Source organism: Narcine bancroftii, chromosome 3 (assembly GCF_036971445.1).
Source record: "Narcine bancroftii isolate sNarBan1 chromosome 3, sNarBan1.hap1, whole genome shotgun sequence".
NCBI lineage: Eukaryota > Metazoa > Chordata > Chondrichthyes > Torpediniformes > Narcinidae > Narcine > Narcine bancroftii.
Genome location: NC_091471.1, coordinates 301,107,597 through 301,131,500, shown reverse-complemented (window position 1 = coordinate 301,131,500; position 23,904 = coordinate 301,107,597). Strand labels below are relative to the sequence as shown.

At 41.7% G+C, this 23,904-nt stretch overlaps 1 protein-coding gene across 1 annotated transcript in view; it reads left to right on the top strand.

Moving 5' to 3' along the window:
• LOC138756853 (PDZ domain-containing protein GIPC3-like) overlaps positions 1–14,644 on the top strand; it is a 51,067-nt gene extending 36,423 nt beyond the window's left edge. Inside the window, exons 5-7 of the mRNA XM_069923244.1 lie at positions 601–682; positions 9,394–9,578; positions 9,809–14,644. Coding sequence (XP_069779345.1) covers positions 601–682; positions 9,394–9,545 — 234 coding nt within the window. The 3' untranslated portion in view covers positions 9,546–9,578; positions 9,809–14,644. The remainder of the gene's footprint in view (positions 1–600; positions 683–9,393; positions 9,579–9,808) is intronic.
• Positions 14,645–23,904: the final 9,260 nt, after the last annotated feature.

Sequence of the window (23,904 nt, the reverse complement as noted above, 5' to 3'; positions counted from 1 at the left end):
AATTCTTCCATTAATTGCATATGATCCCTTTGCTGCTTGGCATTGCCTTCACTGTCTATTTAATTGTTTTCCTTTTTTTTAACCCTTCCATGAGCTTTATCTTTGTCTTTGAGGTTGCAATTCTGCCTGCTGCAATAATTTAAGCACTTTCCAATAACACTGCAAGCTTCCCACCCCTCAACCCCTGCAAGCATACCGGCTCTGTTGACCCATTCAATTTATACAGGAACAGTTCCAATGCCTCAGAAATCTAAAGCCCTCATTCCATTATTAAACCTCCGGTTACACATTCATCTGTTCGCTTCCATGTTAGAACATGTTACCACTTGGCACTGGGCATAATCTTGAAATGGTACCCTTTGAGGTACCACTTTTTACCTCTCTTTTTCACTCCATTATCTGTGCCTGCTGGAACCTCATCTTTTTCCCGATCGATGGTCTATGTTTTCATGGAACATTGTGATTCTGCTCATGTTTACTCATGTTCCCAACTGCAAACAGAATGGAAAGGTTAACTCTTGGTGTGCCTAGTGATTTCAAAGAGGATACGCTTAGTTCTTTCATGTTCAGAGAATCAGCATTTCCATTATTTTTTAACAGCCAACAGAGTTTGAGGAACGAGCAACCAAGAAAGTGGATGATCTTTTGGAAAGTTACATGGGCATCAGAGACGTGGAGTTAGGTAAGCCTGGAATCTGACCTGTTTTGATGTTGTTCACTGCAATAAAAAAACTTACAAAAAATTTATAATGATGTTGAATCAAATGGTGTTCTTGATCCATTCTGCATTACGTTATTTCTTCTCCATTTCCCCATCTAAATTGTTGGCATGCATAATTAGCTTCATTCATCAAATCTAACCCAAACAAATGTAGTTATATTGATGTAATTAGCTGCTCTCGATTAATTTGTTGGTCAAGCACTTCCATTTTGTGTGATCTGATGGTTCCATGATAGAAAAGTGCCCTGATAAATCTGATGTACAGAGCCATTGGTCAGTTTACTGGAAGGAATGCAAATTGACTATTTTTTCATCTTGTTAAAATTAATCATCTCATATTTTTACAAATGTCTGATTAATCGTTTAGAAGGTTTACACTTGCCTGCTTTCCAATTCTTAAAAAAAACTAGGTATATTCTTTTAGTGTAATGTCTGAAATTGTAGAATGGTACTTCGCAAGGTGTTCCCTTGTAAGTCAGCTCTATAAAAATATGTACAGAGCATGAGAATTAATTTTTTAATTAAAAATATTAGATATACATCATGGTAACAGGCCCTTCTGAGTTACAAGCCCATGTTGCCCAATTACACTTAATTGACCTACAACCTTCATACATTTTGAACGAGTCGAAATAAGAAGAACATCTGTATATGTACTTGCCATTTTTGTCTTCAAAATGGGGGAGCGGAGAGACTCAAATGTTCAGTCAAGTCAGAGAAAACAGGTCTCTCCCTTGCAAAGATTCTACACTGAAAGCAGTTGGGAATACACCTTTAATACACAATCCGAGCGTAATTTAACAAATCATGGAAAGAGATTTTATAATCCCTCATGCAATATAATAGGTGGTCCATTAACTCCTGATCACCCTGATTCTGCAATATCGATAGAATTCTCAATTTAACCCAGACCCTCCTTGCTTAGTTATTCTGAATCACAGGTCTTCTTAAAACTTATGCATTTTATACTCCAGCTCTGTTTAATTCAATTCATTGATCATGGGAAAATAAAGGAAACATGAAAATAAAGACAAAAAACTTCATTGCTACAGATTGAAATAGCAAATTAATCTTGATGAACAAGTAGACCAATATTTTTCACCACAGGGACTATGCAGAGTATAGAGTGTACATAGTTGTAAGGTAGTACAGGTACTTGAATGATAGAGAGATGCTGCAAAGACTGGGACTTTTCTCTCCGGAGTGTACGAGGCTAAAGGGCAACCTTACAGAGGTTTATAAAGTCCTCTTGCTTTGTTCTCCTCTGATATGGAGAAAAGATCCTAATAAACAGAGCACGGCTTCTCAGCTGGGGAAAGATCCACCTGTGCTAAGCAGGAGTATAAACATGGGCCAATGGAGCCTTGCCCTTCGCTCCAAGGACGGGTTTGGTAGTTAGCCATGACAGAAGCTAGAATCAAATAATTAAATAAAGTCCATAAGGCCATAAGATATCAGAGCAGGAGTAGGCCATTTGGGCCATCGAGTCCACTCTGCCATTCCATCATGAGCTGATCCATTCTCCTACTCAGCCCCACTCCCCTGAATTCTCCCCATAACCTTTAATACCATGCCTTAATAACACTCAGCAGTCTGGCCTCCACAGCCACCCATGGCAGCAAATTGCAAAGGTTGACCACTCTCTGGCTAAAGAAATTCCTCCAATCTCTGTTTTAAATGGGCGCCCTTCACTCCTGAAGTTGTCCCCCCTTTGTCCTTGACTCCTCTATAGTGCGAAACAACTTTGCCACATTTGCTCTGTTCAGGCCTTTCAAAATCAGAATAAAAATACTGGTATCAATAATGACAATGAAGGAAGAATGACATTCTCTAAAAAATCAACCAGATTTAATGACTTCCTTCAGCGAATGAAATTGGTTCTTCCTTACCTTGTTATTGAACCTACTGTAGCCGACCCCTACAAAGAAACACACACACACAGAGTGTGGCAGGTTAAGCTCACTCACTTTATTAGGGCTGGAAAGGCTACTTTTATACTGTTCAAGTTCCCGCCGTTTTTGCTGAGTGACTAAGTCAACCGTATGAATAACAATAGCGGGCGGGAACGCTCATGCATATGAATGGCCTTCTTCCCCAGCCTATCTCTGCTGAGTTAGCTGGGCAGCTTGACCAACGCCACTCTAGGACTGTTGGTCTGATGCTGCCCACCCCCCACCGGTTCGTTGTCCTGGGTGTCGCTTCAGCGATCTCTGTTCGCGTCTGCTGCCGCGCGATGTGCCGGCCTAATCTCCATGATTGCGGGCTGCCACACAACCATAATTTTACAAAACGACTTTTAATAAAGGCTGCCGCACATCTAATGGGATTCTTGGCTTCTTTCTATTGTGTTATTTTATTCTTAACTATACTGTTAGAAAAATATCACAGAAGCAATACCAAGAGTGCTTGCTGACGTTCCTTGCCATGTTCATTCCCAGCTGAATCATGGAGAACCATACAGTTAGATTCCCTACAACCTTTAACATCTGATCCACACTTTTACCATGTTAGGTATCATCATGTTTCAAACCCCTTCAGTTCCTGCCTTATTTGCTGCCACTTAACGTGTCTGAAAGCTAATTTTATTACTGGAAACTGCTTTATACAGTGGAATGATTGCAATTAATGATTAATGGTGAGGGGATGCAGTGTGGTAAACAAATTATTTCCTGAAATATTATCATCAAACGATTGTTTAAAATTAGCTAGTCCAGCAATGCATATTTCCATGCACTTATTCTGCTTATCTCTGGTTCGAGCTCCTCAGCTAGGGAAAGACACTTTTGAGATATTCCGGAATATAAGCACTGGCCTACAAAGGCTTGCACTCTAGAGCAAGGGACTGGTCCAATACCTGCTCCACAGATTGTTAAAACCAAGTAAGCCAATAAATGTAGAAAAGCATGCCCAGTATCGGTAATGATGACGATGAAACTTTTGCAGTGAAACACGAAAGTCTGCAGATGCTGTGATTGTAGTAAAAACACAGAAATGCTGGAGTAACTCGGCTGGTCTCACAGCGTCCATAGGAGGTAAAGATACGGATGCTGCGAGACGCTGAGCTCCTCCAGCTTTTTTTGTGAAAAAAATGATTGCTCAGGCAGAACAGACCAGTGGACTTGTCTATTGAGGCTGTATGGGTGGAGGTGAGGAAGAGGAAAGGTATGACCACACTCATGGGGTTGTATTATAGACCACCCAATAGTCAACAAGAATTGGAGGAGCAAATCTGTAGAGAGACAACAGACAACTACGGGAAACACAAGGGGATTTCAATTTTCCACATATTAACTGGGACTGTAATACTGTTAAAAGGCTGGATAGTTTGGAGTTTGTCAAATTTGTTCAAGAAAGTTTTCTAGATCAATATATAGAGGTACCAACTGGATCTCCTTTTTTTGGAATGAGACAGGACAGGTGGCAGAAGTATGTGTTGGGAAACATTTTGGGTCCAGTGATCATAATGCCATTAGTTTCAGGTTAATTATTGGAGAAGGACAGGTCTGGGCCTAGAGTTGAGATTCTGAACTGAAGGAAGGCTAATTTTGAGGAAATGAGAAAGGATCTGGAATGCGTGGATCGGGATAAGTTGTTTTCAGGCAAGGTAAGTGGAGGACCTTCAGAGGTGACATTTTGAGAGCACAGAACTTGTATGTTCCTGTCAGGAGTAAAGGCAAGGTGAGCAGGCACAGGGAATCTTGGTTTTCAAGCGATATTGGGGATCTGGTTCGGAAGAAGAGAGAGGTGTACAGCAGGAATGAGGTAATTTATGACTATAAAAAAGCAAGAAAAATCTCAAGAAAGAAATCAGGAAGGCAAAAAAACAAGACATTAGGTTGCTTTGGCAGACAATGTGAAGGAAAATCCTAACTGTATCTACAGATATATTAAAGGATAGTAAAGGACAAAATTGGTCCCCTTGAAGATCAGGGTGGTTGGCTTTGCATGGGTGCAGGCAAAAAAAATGGTTCAGCACAGACAGCTTCTCTGCCATCAGATTCCTTGAATGGACCTTGAGCCACAGACGCCACCTCCCTTTCTCTTCTTTGGACTAATTTAATTATTTTTTTAAAAGTAATTCACAGTAATATTGCACTTGTGATGCAGCCACAAAAGAGGTCTGAAGAGGCCTGCTTCTGTGCTGTAGTGTTCATGGTTCCAGACCCAATAAAATGGTTAATGGCTGTCGAGGAATTGGCAACAAATGCTGTCAGCATCCCTGGATAAAAGTTTATAAAGTTGCAGTCCTGGAACCACCTCACACTTCCTCTCCAGTCTGGTTATATTTTCAATCACTGGAAAAATTACCCTCTTTACAAATCCTCTCATGAAGGCGAATGGGTCAAAGGTGAGGTCATGCTGTTTCTTCTGAATTCTCACTGATTACATCCAGCCGACTTGAAATTGGCCTTGTCAATTCAGCTCAGGCGTCTTCTGCACATAGACCAAAGGGCGGCTAATGGGTACTTCACTGCCTCCCAGGGTCCAGAGTTCAATCCCCTTCTGTGTGGAGGGTGCATTTTCTCTCCGTAATCCCGTTAATCTCCTCTAGGTCGTCTGGCTTCTTTCCACACCCCTAACGAGATGCTGGGCGTTGTGCGTGTTGATGCGGAAAGAAATGAAAGAGAGCTGATGAGCATAGTGTGGGCCATAGAGATCACGCACCTCCAGATTTAAGGACAGTTTCTTTCCTGCCATTATCAGACTCTTGAATGAACCGTAAAATAGGAAGATGATGCTGCCTTTGTTCCGCACCAGCTGATCTCTCTTTGTAACCCTACTTTTGTGCTGTGTCTGACTCGTACTATATACGAGATGTCTATTGGTTCGCTCACAAAATGAGTACTATCACTGCATCTTGGTGGATTTGAGAATAAACTTAATCTAGATTCATGCAACACAAAGAATAGATTGCATGGAAACAAGGAGAGGGGAAAGGAGAGCTGATGTGACCATAATGGGTTGAGTGGTCTCATTCTGTCATTTATAAGATTAAAATACTGAGTCCACTCAGTTCCAAAATAATGTTCGTGGGTCCCACTAATTTTCTCCTATATGTTTTTGCATGGCACTTTACCAGGATCAGAATTTATTGTTGTTAAAATGTCATGCAATTCATTGTTTTGTGGTTGCATCACAAGTGCAATATTACTGCGAATTACTTTTTTAAAAATAATTAAATTAGTCCAAAGAAGAGAAAGGGAGGTGGCGTCTGTGGTTCAAGGTCCATTCAAGGAATCTGATGGCAGAGAAGCTGTCCTTGAGCAGCTGGGTGATCGTCTTCAGGCTCCTGTACCTCGCTACTGATGGTAGCAAGGCCCGGCCGGTGGGGGTCCTTGAGGGCAGAGGCTGCTTTCTTGAGACACCGCCTCTTGTAGATGTCCTCAGTGAAGTGGATTAATGCCCATGAAACAGGTATTCTGAACAATCCTAACTTTGACCATTTTATTTTTTTTTAAATTCAGATATCCAAGTTTAAACTAAGCTCTTACATCATAGTGATTTCTGTAGAATGAGACATCCTTACTTAATTCCAATCTGAAAATCTCAGCGCCCAAACAAAATTCTTCTGAAATTTCAAGTTTGCCTGTGTTAGTAATAATGATTTAAAATGGAAATGGTAGCCAAAGGAGAATGATTTATAGACTTGAGGTCCCGAACAACCTCTCTTTGTATTTCCTTCTGCAATCTTAGTATGCTAAAGCTTTTTTTTTGGTGATTTAGTAGCCAAGGATTTCTGTCTGTGATGTATTTGTACCTGTGCCTTTTGGCTCCCTGGGAGTAATCAGTTGGTCTGAGCGATGAACTAATAACAAATTAATGAATTTGACTTCCTGTATGAATGATTTACTTTTCATTGAATCGTCAGCTGGCAGTCATTTTACGATCATCTGCTGGGTCGAGATGATATCTGGAGCAAAACGCCATACTTGAGAGCGTTCCAAAAAATGTATGATTACAAAACTCTAAATTACCAAACCAGATGTCTCAAATAAGGAAAGAAATTCAAGTGAAAGTCATAACCATTTCAGGGAAACACTTGTATTTGGCGGAATCACAATTAAGCATTGAGCTAGGGAAATCTATATAAGGATTTTACAACATGCTCTGTGTGTCTGAAGGTGCTTATTTTTCCATCGCCGATACTGTACAATTCCTATTAACCGAATTCAAGCAACCGGCAACCAAAAAAAAATCAAGGATATAACTAAATAAATAGAATTTAAAATGAATTAAAATTTAAATGTTTAAAATTTTAAATGTTCTCTGAAGTTGGTGAAGATGGCAGCAAATATTCAGCTACCAGTTGTGTGAATAAAGTCGTGTGAAACAGCAATGCATTGCCCGGGATGAAGAGCTGGTTGTTTACTGCTCAACTTTGGGGTGACTTACTTAACATGTCTCTTTATCCTTGCTGAGTAAGATTCTTTATCATTATTAGTTTATGAAAGGGAGTTCTGTGGGATTCTCTCTCACTGCTCCCCATCTGTAAACTCTGCTGCTCTCAAGCTCTATTTCGTGTTTTCACTTCAACCACGGTGCCAACAGAAATTTTGTGTTTTACTACTTGGTATATTATTAAGTATATTAGGGAGACTTTATCTGTAAATGTTGGGGGCAGGGGTTAATTATGATGGCAGCATGGCTAGCATAATGGTTGGCCTAACACTAATACGTTGCCAGCGACTGAGGTTCGAATTTAAATTTAAATTTTGTATGTTATGGGAATTACCTGATTAAAGTGAACTACAACAGCACTTTTCCGATTATCTGAAAACCACTTTACCGAAATTCTCACTATCCGAAAAAAATGTCAGCAATGACATGACGTCACGAGTTTAAATTTGTTTTACTCGCCGTGCTCAAGTGGGACTTTGGCGTGCTGTTGGCACCATTTTGAATCCAATGGAGCACTCGTGTGCTCAAGGGGGGGCTCTGATGCGCTGTTAGCACCATTTTGAATCTAACAGAGCTCTCGTGTACTCAAATGAGCGTGAGCAGTTGGAGGTGGATTGACAGCGAGAGAGAGAAGGGGAGAGTGAGAGAGAGAACATGCACAATAACAGCAAAGTGAGCGTAGCAGTTACCTGGGTTCTAATCCGGCACTGTAACCTGCCAGTATCCGGCCAGTAACCTGGGTTCTAATCCGGCATTGTCTGTGAGGAGTTTGTACATTCTTCCCATGTCTGTGTGGGTTTCCTCTGGGTGCTTCAGTTTCCTCCCACCCTTCAAAATGTACGGGGGTTGTAGATTAATTTGGGGTGGGACAGGCTCGTGGGCTGGAAGGACCTGTTACCATGCTGTATGTCTGAATTACTGATAAATTAAAAGATATGAAAAGTTGATCCGTAGAAAATGCCCAGTTGACCAGGCTATTGTTATTAACATTCTCACCAGTAAATCCAGTTCAGAATTCAGAAGAAAACGTCTTTATCCAAAATGTGATGACAGTAGTGGAATTTGTCAAAAATAAGCATACTTTTCAGGAAAGGATGGACGTAGGGAGAAGCAAAAGAAGGATGCACTGCTAGATGTAAATGAGGATAAAGGAAGAAATTAACATTGGTTCAGGCTGGCGGGGCGGGGCAGGTCCATTCTTTCTCGGCCACTTATCCTAGGTTATCCTGTGTATCCTATCTCTTCAAGACAGCACATCCAATGGTACAGTATTCCCTCAACATATGTTGCAATATCACCCAACATGTTGCACCCATGGCTTTGAATCAACCATCAGCCCTCAGCCCCTTGTGCATGTATGATGGTGTATGACTCACCAAGAGAAAAAAATTTCACGAGTCTACTGTTCACTTACTTCCATGTAACATAAGGAAAATAATTTTTAACTGGGAAAAAAAAACTCTTGACCATGTTCAGAAAAGGCAGAATCATCCTCGGTTTAGCTTCCTGGTATCTTGTCTTAATTCTCAAGATTTAAGAATCAATATTAATTTATTATCGTAATGAAACAAGTTTAATATTACATGAAATTTGCTTTAGTCTGCCATAAACCAGAGAGATTTGCCATCATCAGAAATTGCCAGGCGCCCCTTACAGTCAGAGAAAGAGAAGTAAAAGAGAGATCCCCTCCCCACCACCCCTCGCCCCGAGCCTCCTCCACAGCCACACAGACTCCAGTACATTTCTAATTTCCATATTCAGTTCTAACTTTTCATATGTCTCTATGGTATAACCAGTTTAAGACTGAATAATTTAATTTTTCATATTTAGAGACCTAACACGGTAACAGGCCTTTCCAGTCCACGAGTCCATGCCATCCAAATACACCCTGGTGACAATCTAACCTAGTAACCCCGTACGTCTTTGGAACATGAAAGGAAGCTGGAGCATCCGGTACAAGCCCCTTCCAGACAACACTGGATTTGAACACTGTAACATTTGAGCACTGGTGATAGCGTTTGCTAACCGCTACGCCCACCGTGCCACCCAATTAATTAGTATGAAAATGAGATCATATTTATAATTTCCATAACTGCTCCACTCTTCTAAATATAATTTAATAAAATAAGGCTTAAATTGTATTGTTGGACTGTGCAGTCTTCGTAATGGTTGCCTCTCCAACATGTCTGAGCCTTGAGTTATCCAGAGAAGGCCCATCAAAGCCTTGGTATGTGCATTCAGTAATTATCAGTCTCACCTTTCCTTCACTGCAGCTGCAACAATGGTGGAAACTGGAAAGGACAAAAAGAACCCTGACGAATTTGCAGAAGCATTGGACTTGGTTCTTGGCGATTTCGCTTTTCCGGATGAATTTGTTTTTGATGTTTGGGGAGCAATAGGAGATGCCAAAAATGGTCGAATTTAGCATGAATAATCTGTGCTATTCTTCTAACCGTGGGTATGTTCTAACTCCCTGACTATTCTTTTTTTTTTCGTAATAAGGCACTTTAAATTAATATTGGATGTTCTAAACCATTATTACAATATTTAATTAGATTTTATTTTAAGTCAGTATACATTAAGAAAAGTTAACGTAAGCGTAACAGGTTATTTTTGAATCACTATGAATTATATATACAGTACTTCTTAAGAATAAATTTCTTATAACTTTATATTTTTGGATCATAGGGTCTTTCAGAAACCAGGTGGAAAATTAATTTTTGAATATGAAATGTAGGGTTAAACCAGGTCCTTCACTTTTCAATGAATTTAATTATTAAATGGATGCAAATCAGCGAAACATTTTTCGTATAAATTTACTGAACGAGGAACTCTTCGTGGACTGAATCACAAAAAAAACCAGATAGTATTCCAAGGACCTCTTGCGCACTCTTTCCGATATTCAGCTGCACTGAAATCAATATTATTGATCACCTGATGGTGTATGTAACAAGAGGCTGATGTGATTTTGCTGGTCTGGTTGGTATCCTAATGATCAATATGAACTTCTACTCCACTGAGTCGATTTTATAGGATAACGTGGCAATATTTGAAACTAACTTCATTTCCTTCTTCTCTGATTTTGAAAGAAACGTTTAAAAGATTTTGTACAATAGTGTCCTACAACTGCGTCTTCATAGAATCCTTCAAAGAAAGAAAGACTTTTTCATTTGTGTGTGAATTAAGAAAAAGAATTCTAAAATCGTGAGAGCCTTGGATAAAGTGTACTCTTTTCCCCAGAGTACACGATCCCAGAACTACATGGTCTGGGTTTTAGGTGAGAGAAGAAGTGATTTACGAGGAACCTGAATCATAACTTTATCACTCAGAGGGTAGTCCGTATCTGGAACTAGCAAACAGAGGAAGCTTTACAAAGAGATGCAATTATGAGGATCAAACAAATTTGGACAGGTATAGAGGGAGGAAAGGTTTAGGAGGATTATGGATTACATGCAGGGAGTTCAAAGTTCAAGGTTTTGTTTATTGTCACGTCGTAATACATTAAAAATGTAACATACACCATATGATATACTTTAACTGTTGTCTGTCGGAAGGCAAACAAAGAGTCGCCACGAGGCTGACACCCCTAACAATAGGAGAAAGAGAAGCAAAAGAGGGTCCCTTGAGTGTCTGTGGTTTTGCCTCCAGTGGTCCCGCAGCCTGGACAGACTCCTGTCCTATCCATCGGCCGCCCGCAGTCCAGATCCAAACCTCTGACATGACCAGGAAACCTTCAGCACCCAAGGACCTTTGGGAGCTCTCCTTGCCCTCATCACCCTCTCAAATCCTGGTTCTGTTACCTGGTCTTTGTGAACCAGTCTCCAGCAGCCTGTCCCTCGACCACAGATCACCCGCAGCCTCTGTAGGTTCCTCAGCCACTGAGCCCCTCACTGGTCTGCTGAGTTGGACCAGAGGGCCAGTTCTCTGCTGTATGATTCCAGGCACTGACCCTTTCAAAACAACTAAACAATTAGACTCAGACCTCTGCTCTTTCCTCAGTTCTCTGCAAATCGTTGCTCTTCATTTTTCAAATATTCATTATTTAGGATCTGGATGACTTTGGCACAAGCAGAATTTATTGACTATCTCAAATTCCACACGAGCTTCTAACTTGGGTGAAGTTTCAGGCCTTTTCAGAAGAATTGAAGATCAACCATTGGTGGCCCAGTGGTGCAGTCGGTAGAGCATCTACCTCACTGCTCCAGTGACCTGGGTTTGAACCTCACCTCCGGCCCTGTCTAAGCAAAGTTCGCCTGTTCACCCTGTGACTGAGTGGGTTTGTTGTGGGTCCTCTGGTTTCCTCCTACATCCCAAAAGGTGGCTGGCTAATTGACCACTGTAATTTGTTCCAATGTGAAGCCAAGTGGTAGATTGTGGAGGTAGTTGTGGGGAATGTGGAGAGAATAAAATGGATCAGGGGTAAAAAATAGGGGCTGGATGGTCAGTGTGGAGTCTATGGGCCAAAGGGCAGGACCCATGCTGTTACTGTCCATGGCGCACAGATAGGCCCCACAGCCCTCCTGGAGGCCGCGTCACATTTAAGTAAAAGCCCTGCTTTCTTTTCACCTCACTTAACATAAATAGCGTTTTTATGTAGTCGGAAGAACTATGGAAAAAACCAATTGAACTTGACTGCTTCACAGGGAAGGGGGCCCATAAACTTTAAGCATGGTCCTCAGGGGTGGGCATGGGAGGGAGGGAGAGGGGCCACAGCTGAGAAAAGGTTGAGAATGGCTGATTTTCAAAGCCCACAATTTGAATTCGTCTAAGTAAATAAATCTTATGTGTAAAAAAAAGCTATTATCTTCAATCATGATAAATGAAACAAGAATCTTTTTCATTTTTAAAAATAATTTAGACATGCAGAACGGTAACAGGCCCTTTTGGCCCATGAACTCATGCCACCCAATTACACCCAAATGACCTACAATCCTGGTGTGTTTTGAAACCGGAGCACCCGGAGGAAACCCATGCTGAAACGGGGAGAACAGACAGTGCCAGATTCGTACCCTGGTACCTGGCACTCTTACAGCAATGCACTAACTGCTACACTAACCATGCCGCCCTTCAGCCTGGCAAATACGTGGCTCAGCCCCAATCATTGGCTGAACAGGCTCTGAGAAAGCCTCTCTGTTCAGAGGAAGTCCTTGGAAAATGCTGTCGGTATTCAGACAAAAGCTCAAAAAGGTTGCAGTCTCTTGAATCTTCTCACCCAGTCTCTCCCATCTTATTACTTATAAAATGATACCTCCAGCTCTCAAGCTGAGGAGAGAATGTGGATGGTAAATCCCAGAGTTCCAAGCGTTGACCGCGATAGCATCCCACTAATTATAACCGACTCACCTAGACTTGGCCTTTTTGTTTCCAATGGGTGGCATGGGGAAATATTAATGAAAAGATGCCACACCTGATCTTGGGAAGAGCACAGATGTTGGAGTCGAGGGTTAAGTTCAGTGGGAATGTTCATTCAAGGTTAAATAGCTCTCCAAAACTCACCATGAAGCATCGCAAATTAATGACAGTCAGTGCCTATAGATTCACATACAAAATGTGTTCACAAGGAGAAAAAAAAGACCATAAAATGTATATGTTTTTCCAACAGTGAATTGAAACAACTTTTGTTGTTGCATTAAACTTTGATTTTCTTTCGTTGTTAATCCTGCAGACAATTTTTTTTGTTTGGATTTAAGAGCTCCTTGCATTTTACAATGACTTCCAAGCAAACATTTTCTTAATTTACAACATGGAAGAGAGTCAGTGAAGAAGTTGGCCTCAAAAGCATGATGGGTTCAAAGTTTTCTGCTTAGATTGTATACAGAATCATGGCTCCAAAAGAGGGAATTTCATCGCCTGAGGGAGATTTTGTTCCAACGTTTTTTACATTAGTAACATTATCACCATTGTGTGAAAATATAATGAAAGAGAAGTTAAAATAATGTGGGAAATGCCCTTATTACAAAACCATGAATCAGAAGGGTGAAGACATCCGATTTACTTTTGCACTTTGAAAATGAAAATGAGCTGATAGTTACAACATAGAAAGCAATGTAGGTCAGTTTAAGTTTATTGTAACGTGTACTGAAGAGCAGCGAAAAAATTTGCACGTTATCCAGAAAGTACACATGACTAATTTTGTTTGAACCCAATTGTACATTAGGCTGACATTAACTCTTTGATTGCAAGCGCTAAATTAAATGATCGGTCAACTATGTTCACTTTTACATTATGCATGTCGCCTGACTAATGGCCTGGTCCTTATTATAGAGTTTGTAACATTAATAATATCAAATGAGATTAACCATGTGCAGAACTTATCAAATAATTTCCATTATTTTTAAGAGAAGTTATATTCCAGGAGCGTTTCAAGTAGCCATTTTCAATCTTTTTTTTGGCTATGACCCCCTTAGGACTCTGCTCAAAGTTCATGACTCCCCTTCCCTGTGAAGCAGCCAAATTTAGTTGTTTCTTCCATACTTCTCTCCTACCAACTATGTGCCCCCCCCAATGTGTGGCGGCCCCCAGAGGGAGGCCATATGCACCCCCTCCCACCCCACCCCCCCTCTTTGAGAATAGCTGGTTTAAAGTAAGCATCATTCAGTTGGTGTAGCAATAAACAAAAGTATTTAGAGAGGATGTACAGATTTCAGTCAAAGTCAGACATCAGTCAGGCAACGACATAATGCAGGTGAAGAGCAAGCTACAGCTGATTTGATTTGAAGCATGATATTATTTACCTGGGAGCCTAGGTCTTGTATTAATTTTTAAAATGTAAGCTTTTACTAGACTTGGGGAAATTTTCTTTCATCCAGAGAGTGAATGGACTGCCAGGTGGAGGCAGGCACTCTTACCATGTTTGAAAAACATCTGGATGAGCATTTGGATTGCCAGAGCCTAGTAGGAGAGGGATGGAGGAATGGTAAATGGGATGAGGAACCTGATGTCCAGCAGTGAGGGGAGTGGGTGGAAGGGCCTGGTTCTGTGCTGAATCAATGACAATCAGATGGTGAACTCTCAAAGCTTGAGTTAGCTATTGCTCTGTCATAATGATTAATGTTGCTGGTGATGTCCTGCAGAAGAAATAAAAGCATACGAGGTTCTGCAGGATCAGTAGCATTTATTTATTATTCATTAAACTCAGTGATGTCTTCCCCCTCCCTACCTCCTATTCTACCCACCCCCCAGTATATTTCTCCTTTCTGATGGGAAGGATGTCTGCTCAAAGCCATTATACTCTTACTGTGGAATTTCAAGTGCCACTAAAAGTAATTTTCTGGACTGAAGTGAAATCCCAATTGTGTTGTTAGTAATTTTTGATAATCCTTGAATTTAGATGGAGTTTTTTTTTTGACAAACCCTTTGTTAATGCTGAATTCAATTATGGGACCTGATTTTGAACCGTCTTTCCCTGAGATCAGCGGGTATAAATTGCAGTCTTGCTGTCTTTCTTGGATTACATTTTTCATAAATATTTGCTACATAAAAGACAAGTTTTTTTGCACAGTGCAAACATCATTTCTTCTGTATTTGGGTTGTATTTATGTTGTAATGCTTGTTTAATTCTTTGTGTATCTTAGTTTAAGTGTAAACTGTAACAAGGTTACATTAAAATCATGTTTGATTCTTTATTGAAAAAATATTGAAATGAAGATCTTGTCCTTCAAAGCATTAATATTGACAAAAGCAAAAGATCGGTGTCACAAAATGGAGCAAATTGGTGAATAACACCAGCTGATATGCATGAAGTCATTTTTTTTTAATGAATCATTTTGCTTTTTAGTCATCCAGCGCACTGTACTTGCTTAGAGGTGCTGTTACTATTTAGTCTGAGGCTCTCAACAAAGTGTCCGTTGATGCAAACGAACATTTTCTGTTCTCACACTGGTCAGCCTGAGATTGATAGCTTCCCCAAAATAGAAGCTGCTCTGTGCCTCTGGCTATTTCCCTGCTAGGAATTTCCCACATTACTCATGCCACAATGCCAGTTCCTACCAGATGGAGTTCGTCCATAACCCACTCGTTGCCAAGGCTGAATCCTTCTTTGAACCTCTAACGATCACTTAACTGGCTCACAAGCAAGATCCCACACCTCCCTCAAAGTGGATAGAAGTGTCCAACAACCAGTCGTGTGGCCACCCATCTAAATCAACCCTTTAAAATGTTTGTCCTATTCCAGGCGTTCCATTTGGTGAAATTAGCGAGGAATGTCCAGTATGTCTACATTACTGTCTCAACTAGAAATCATTAATTTTAAATCAATTCTTAATTTTAAAATGTACGTATCTTGTAGGTTAATTGGGTGTAATTAGATGGCATGGCCTCATGGGCTGGAAGGACCTGTTTCCATGCTGTATGTCTAAATTAAAAAAAAATAGATTATGAACTTCATTAAGAATGAAGACAAATGGAGATGCTTCACACTTTTGTGCTGTAATTGACGATAAATGCACTAATTCTCATGAACCCATTTCTGATCTCCAGCTCCTATGCTCCACCCCGTGGGCCCCCCATCCATCCCCACCATTTTATTCAGGCGCCTGCCCACATTTTGCTCATATCTCAGGCCCGAAACGTTGGTTATGTATCTTTATCTTTGCCTCATAAATAACTCTGTTTGATCTACTGATTCTCTCCAGCATTGTGCTTTTAGTTCAATCATGGCATCTGCAGACTTTTGCATTTTACTCTGATCTCTCGGCACGGTTTTCCTTCTGGGGTAGGGGAATATAATAGAGTCCCCTATACATAGACTTGGGGCATTTGCTACACTGCAAAATTTCTTTGTAACTAAAGAAGAATTGAGAATTGATTCCATTTTAATGTGTGTTCATGATCACTGCCTCCCTTTTGCATTCTCAGTTGCAAAGCAGGGACTTGACCCAAAACGTCAGTGCCCATATTGCCTCCACAGATGGTGCCTGACTCCCCCCCCCCCCCCACCATTTTAACTTCTGATTCGAGCACCTGCAATCTCTTCTGTCTCCATGTTTTAGGTGTGTTTTAAATTAAGTTTGGACCAAGGGGAACAGAACCTTGGAAAAGCCACTGAGCAAATGAGTGTTTTAAAGCATATAGAGTTGGAGGGACTTCCTGCATTGGAGGTGCGGCAGGTAGTGCTGCTACCCCACAGCTCCATCAACCCAGATTCAACTTCCGCCTCAGGTCCATAATTTACAGCATGGGAACAGTCCCTTTTGGCCCACGAGCCCGTGCTGCCCAGTTACACCCAATTAACCTACAACACCTGTACATTTTAAACGGTGGGAGGGAACCGGAGCACCTGGAGGAATGCCGAGCGGACGCAGGGAGAACGTACAAACTCCTTACAGACAGCGCTGGATTCGAACCTGCCTCACTGACACTGTAAAAACTAACTGTGGTGCTGCCTGCATGGAGTTCATATCTTCTCCCTGCGAGGTGTTGATTTCCTCAGGGTACTCCAGTTTTCTCCCATTTCCCAAAGACGTGCACGTTGGTTGGCTAACAGTCCTCTGTAAGTTGTGCCTTGTGTGGAGAGGGAGTGGTAGAAAATGGGGAGAATGAAACGGGATTTGGCTGGTACTTGCGGCTCAGGCTGGACCCAGTGGTCTCTATGTGTGGGATAAACCAGCTCACATGGGCGCTGGTTTTGTGCATGAAATTAGGTTGATTTCTAGAGTGGTGCAGGCATACTGAGCTCTATCCCATTCCTGTCTAGAGTAGGGGGTGGGAGCAAGTGGAGTTGGAAAATAGATGTCAAATTCAACAGCTGAGTCTTTACAGAGTTCACAATGAGGGAGGTTTAGTGAAAAATTGAGCTTGTCTCGTGCAGATTTATAGTTATATTTCTATAGAAAGAAAATGCAAGAGGAAATAGGAAACAGGAATCGAGGTTCAGATTAGCTATGATCTCTAGTCCTGTTGTTACATTTCTATCTCTGTAATTAGGCCCAGCTCTTCAAATAAAACACAGTTAATATGAGCAGAATGTGTTTTGTATTTGTGGGCGGAACCCTTTGATCCATTGCAACCATACATCCATCTTATAGAAGTATGTTGCCAGGACAATGGAGAACGATCACTGGTTTTATTATGCATATATGGCATAAAGGATTCTGATGCCAGACCGTTTAAATAATTGCCCTCAGACACGCACAGAAATCCACGTGCAATCCAGAAATAAGCACCAGATCACCGGCTAGAGAGGGAATCATTCGTGCCACTTTGTCTTCTCAACCTCCAGGCTCTGAGATTGAACTGGAGGCCTGTCACAAATACTGCAACACAACTGCCACCATCATGTTTTCTGAATGCCCACCAAATGAAAACTAAATCTGAATGTTCTTTGGAAGTGGTGAATAATCGACACCACACTTGTTGGCAGAATCACAAATGGCAATGAGGAAGCGTATAGGAGGGAGAGAGATCAGCTGTGGTGATACAACTGCTACACTGGCCGCACTCCTACCAGCCTACTGCAGGGGGCGACCACTGGGAGGCTGGCCCCACCTGCCTGCTGTCAATCACCAGCCCGTATAAAGACTTGAGCCAGCCCCTTCAGGGACAGTCAGACAGTGACTGAGTCCTGGGGCGTCCAAGTTTAAGCTAATCAAAGCCTGTGGACTTGGCGCCAGAATTATTTGCATCAGCTCGTTGAGCAGTGTCACGCCAACAACCTTGTGCACAATTGAACAAAACCAAGGAGATGATTGTAGACTTCAGGAGGAGGTCAGGGGAGCACGACCCAGTCCTCATCGAGGGCTCAGTAGTGGAGAGGGTCAAAAACTTCAAATTCCTGGGTGTCAACATCTTCGAGGATCTGTCCTGGAGCCTCCATGTCAATGCAATCATGAAGAAGGCTCGCCAGCGGCTATACCTTGTGAGGAGTTTGAGTAAATTTGGTATATCACTCTCAAAAACTTGTACTGTGGGAGCATTCAGGCTGGTTGCATCATTGACTGTTATGAAGATGCCAACTCTCAGGACAAGAAAAAGCTCCAGAGGGTTGTTAACTCGGCCTGCAACATCACAGGTACCAGACTTCCCTCCATTGAGGACATCTACATGAGGTGATGTCGTAAAGAAGCAGCCTCTTTCCTTGAAGAACATCATAACTCAAGCCATGCCCTCTTCACTCTGCTACCATCGGGAATAAAGTACAGGAGCCTAAAGACAAGCATTCAGTGGTACAAGGACAGCTTCTTCCCCTCTGCCATCAGATTCCTGAATAATCGATGAACCAAAGACACTGCCTTACTTTTTGTGCACTTTTTTTTTCCAATTTATTGTGGTGTAGCTGCAAGCTATGGCTCTGTGGAGCCTATAGCACAGGAGAAGTTATAGCTGCCTGCAGGTTAGCTTAGAAAAAACGGTACTGTTCGCAGAAAGAACGACACGAACCCCAGTTTGAGTGTAGTTAACACTGAGCTTTATTGGGCTCACAGCCCTGCTTTTATTCTCAAGCTGAGGGGCGTGGTCAAAGCCCCCCTCAGCGCTGATTGGTGCATTTGCGATTCGCTTTCCTTGATAGGCCAGTTTGGTTGTGGCCAATTGGAGGGCAGAACTGCAGGCCTCGTGCAGCCTGCTGGATCGTCGCGTTCGACCTTCATTTTGTGAGGCACCCTGAGAGGGCTGCGGGGTGGGCGCCACTGTGGCAAGGTGGCTTATATGAATATTTGCACTATGACTTGTTCATGACCATAAATTCTGATTCGGAATATGGCAAACAATCCAGAGGGTCATGGGTGCAGGCTCAAGGTCCTTCTTATCTCCTTTAGATGCAGAGTGCTCAAACCTTAGCTCAGGAGCACAGGAGCACAAGATGGGCCGTTGCTTCTACAAAACAGCTCGGGAGTTGGGGTTTTCTGCGTGATCACTAGGAACGGTGTTAGGACTGAGCACATCAGAGCCTAAACCATAAGTAAATGCACCCAATGTGAATGAGCAGAAGCCAGGGAAGTGTACACTTTCCTTTATTCAATGTAGAGTATGTGCAATCATGAATACAATTCTCTGGGAATAAATCATACAGAACATTGGCAGAAAATTACCAAGACACACTCAACAATTTTTAAAATTAATCACCTGGCTTCACAAATGTCAAATATATGGTTTTCCAAAGCTCTTCATCCTGTTATTCAAACACAACATTATCAAAACAGCTGCTACAAGTAATACATGAGTAAGGCACTCCGCTGACTGAGCATTTGCTCCCATTTTCACCAAAGGTGATGTGTTACTTCAGTTTTTTATGATTTTAAAGTTATATCCATTTCTTATTGATTCTTATTTATTTCAATTTTTATTTATTTTCCTCAAAATTTTCCCATTTGCCAGCTGCTTGAATTCTGGGTTTTACTGCCAATGCAGTCTTTCCAGAGAAAAGTGCATAAGACTTAATTTCATTGATTATAGTAGAACCGTCCCAGATAATCATTTTTATTCACTTCAGAAAACATTGAACAACAGACCCGACCTTCAGATAAAGTTTTCCTCATTTCTTTAACAGCAGCTGTTTAATGATGGCTGTGGGATACTGATACCACTGTGCGTTGATCCACCACCATTCACCAAGCTCCATTTCATTCTATCGGGGAACAAGGAAGCAGCAGGTTAAGGTTTCTAATAGATTTAGGATTAAATGCCCTCTCTTCAGCCTCTCTATTTTTCGACATTTAGTTTGCAAACTGCTGCCGTGCCTCTGACCTTCTGAATATTCCTCCAGGGGGTCATCCCACTGTAAATCTCCTTGAACTGGCAGCCTTCTGCACGCTGAGATCTAACTCTGAGGTGAGCATTTAACCCACTCACAAGGATGATGTGGCCGCTGATGTGAAAACTGACTTATGGACTTAGCTCCACATTATCCACAGCTAAAGTCAGCCAATAAAACAAACAGCCAAACACAGCAGAACCATTTAAGCGTATAACAGTTTCTTTATTCAACCTTGATAATGCTAGTGGGAGTGAGGGGTTGCAAGAAAGAGTTCAGTTACTCATTCTCTACACTGAACCCCACTCAAAGCATACAGAGTGTTCACGCACTTTTATACACCTCTCTCTGCGGGAGACCCTACAAGTTTCACATGAGTTTCAGACAGCTGGTGTTTTCTTGTTTTTTGACACACACATTCCTTTGTGGTGTCTATAGATGACTGGGAAATGTCAGGGTGTACTTTATTCAAGGTGTATTGACATTCTTGTGGCGTTTGTTACTATCTCACTACAGCACAGAGAAGGTCGCGCTAAAAGGCAATTATATTCCCACCATCTTACTGACTGTAATTTCTCACCTAATTCATTAACCCTTTGTTAAGCATATTCATTAAACTTATTCTTTCACACCACCTTTGCACCAGCTCACATCACCGAATATTCAACTGTTGTATCTGTATTAATATCTGGGGAGAATTTATAAGATTTAGAGTAGGTCACATACATACACACATTTTAAAACAGATCTTATTTGAAAGACTGAAGAATTCACATTGCAAGATCTCTGGAGAATGTAAACACCTTTCACAAGTAGGTGTTCATTGAACTGCCGGCATAAAATGCTTGACCATTCTCTTGCTGGAGTCATGCTATCAGTACCCTTTCTGCAAAGTGCTCATAGAAAGGTCACTCCTGGATTTTGTTTATCTAACAACAGGTGGGAGCAGAAGAAAGAACTCCTGTTGTTTTGCTCAGGAAGGTGGGGAGTTTTGCAAGACATGAGTCACATGCTCTTTTTGGAGTTTCAGTTGGAAAAGAGAGAGAGTTGAGTTAACAGCTCAGTCAGTCAGTCAGTGTGTGGGACACTGACAAGTAACTGAAAAGTGCAATCCAGGGAAAACTGTTTGAAACTGATGAAAGCAAGTTCCAGAGCAGTAGATGGCTGGAAGTGCTATCAGTCTGATGTTTCTCTTGAAATAGAGGAAGGAATGGAACTCTGTGGTACCTTGAACAAAGAGGTTACCATCTAGAAGACCCTGATGGGGAAAGCTTCATCAGCGAGACTCTGAGGTGACCAGTGGTGGTACCTCAGTTGTGGAAATCCTGGAGCAACAAATATCTCTCTGCAAACCCTACAAGAACCTTCCTGAGCGGCAAATATTTACCTTTCAAGCACCATGCCTGGTGAACTTCATACATGTTAAATTCTATGCACAGTATGGTGATTGCCTGCAACCAGAGAACTTGGAAGAAGGAGAAATGAGATTGAACTGTGAACCAAAGAACTTTTCTTGAATTTACACACACATTACATACACGTGCGAAGTAGAAGGGGTTAATTTGAGTTAGTATAGAGTATAGTATAAGTATAGAGTTAAGTTAATGTTTGATTCTATTTTCATGTTTGAAGTTCATTAAAAATAACTTTTGTTTAGAAAGCCACTTGTCTTGGTGAATGTCTATTGCTGCTGGGTTTTGGGGTCCTTTGGGCTCATAACACTGTTATCTCACATGTTTTACTAACATAATCACTTGAGATAGTTTTTTTCTGTGGTCTCCAACTACATGGTCTCTTAGTACCAGGCAGCTTGCTTCTTACCCTGCTGTAAGGTTGACAAGCAAGTGGCCCCATTGTTTCCACCTCCTCTTTTCCTGCTCAACATTATAACCATATAGCAATTATAGCACGGAAACAGGCCAATTTGGCCCTCCTAGTCCGCACTGATCCAAGTACCCTCCTCTAATATCACTTACCAGCACTCTGCCCATATCCCTCCATCCCCCTCCCATCCATATACTTATCCAACTCTTTCTTAAATGACAAAATTGACCCTGCCTCCACCACCTTTCCTGGAAGCCCATTCCACACAGTAACCACTCTCTGAGTAAAGAAGTTCCCCCTCATCTTACTCCTAAATCTTTGCCCGTCAACTCTCAACCCATGACCTCTTGTATCCACCTCTCCTACTCTCAATGGGAAAAGCCTTTCCACATCAACTCTATCTATTCCCTCTCATTATCTTAAACACCTCTATCAAATCCCCTCTCAGCCTTCTATGTTCCAAGGAATAAAGACCTAATTTGCTCAATCTTTCCTTGTATTCTAGATGTTGAAACCCAGGCAACATTTTTGTAAATCTTCTCTGCACTCTCTCTCTATCTTGTTAATATCTTTCCTATAAATCGGTGACCAGAACTGCACACAGTACTCTAAATTATGACCCTGCTCTGCTTCTTCTCCAATGTCATCTGTAAATTAAGTTTCCACTTTCTTTGCCATCACCTTCTAATTTCTTCACATTTGTCTAACCCATCTATATCTCCATCCCCATCCAGGATAGGCCGAAGGGTGAACTTCTTTTCCTTGTGTGTCAGCCAAACCAGTCTCTGCTTTCTACAGTTAGGCTATTGATGCACTGATTCCATTAATCTCCTCGAAGTGAAAAGGTGTCGACAAGGGAGAGGAGGCATGATTTGTGTGGATCCTTCTCAATTCCAGCCCCATTGTTCTCCCTTCCCTCATCAAGGGCTGAACAGGCCCTTCAGCCCAAATCATCCATGCTAGTCAAGTCCCATTTGGCCCATAACCTTCTTAATCCTTTCTGTCCATCTATCTGTCTAATGTTGTAATTGTACCCACTTCCTTAGTTTCCTCCAGAAGCTTCTTTCAGGAACGAGTAACCCTCTGAATTAAAGTTTCTACTCATGGACTAGATGGGCCGAAGAGCCTGTTACTGTGCGGTAATTATGGGTCCAGCTGATTCCTTCTCAGCATGACCCTTTGGTTCTACAATGGTCTACCCGAGGGGAAAAAAGCTATATTTTTTCTGATATATTCATGAATTCCTGAATTTCTCCCTTCACCCTGAGCAGCAAAATGACAGCAACTTTGCTTCTGATTTACATCTTTCCCTCTCCTATACACGACCCTTCTCCAAATCTTCTCTTCCCATTCCTCGACTTTGCTGTCGCTATTTCTGAAGATATGATATGGGCAAAATCTGCTAGTAGTGCGGTGATTCTCATAGTGGCTTCTATCTTGCTTAATGTTAGATCAAGTTCCATGTTCCCAGATTCTCCATCTCTGGGGCATCTGGTTAGATGCAACTGCCCTCTCTATCAGGGCCATGGAGTCCAATGTCCATCCGGTACTGGGTCTGTGCCCACTATCAAGCAGCTAACCCTACACCAGTGATCCTCAACCTTTTTCTTTCCACTCACATACTGTACGAACAACAGAATGCCTATGGCACTGCAGTTGACACGTGGCCCTGTCCTTTCAACTTCCAGCACTTCTGTTATCTTTTACCCACCCTTGCTGAGTCTCCCAGGAGCTCACCACCCACCCTTCCATGCTCAAAACATCACCTGGGTGCCATGTCTAATTTCTTTCTCATGAAGCCACCACCATCATTGCAAAGTAACCTTCCACACACCTTGGCCCAATCGCCTCTAAACCCCTATCACTCTCTTCCAGTCCGCCACATCTTATTAAGTTAGTAGCAGGCAATGCCATTACATCCTTCTGCCGTCCCACTCTCCAGGGTCTTTTGAGATAATAAGGTTTTACTTTTATCTTGTACAGTTCAGTGCATTTTTCTCATCACTCACAGACCATCTCCTCTAGCAAAGACTCCTAGAGGTGGTCAGCACAGAAATACGCTCTTCAACCCAACTCTTCTTTGATTATATTAGTCCCATTTGCCTGAATCTTGCCCTTATCTGTCCAAATCAATTTTACATATCACTTTAAGTAATTCATTACTAACCACAGAGCATTTATGGCATAAGATTAGCACAGGATGCCATAGGTGCTCTGTGCACAGTTAGTAAAGGATAACTTAAGGTGATATGTGGGTGGAATAAAAAAGGTT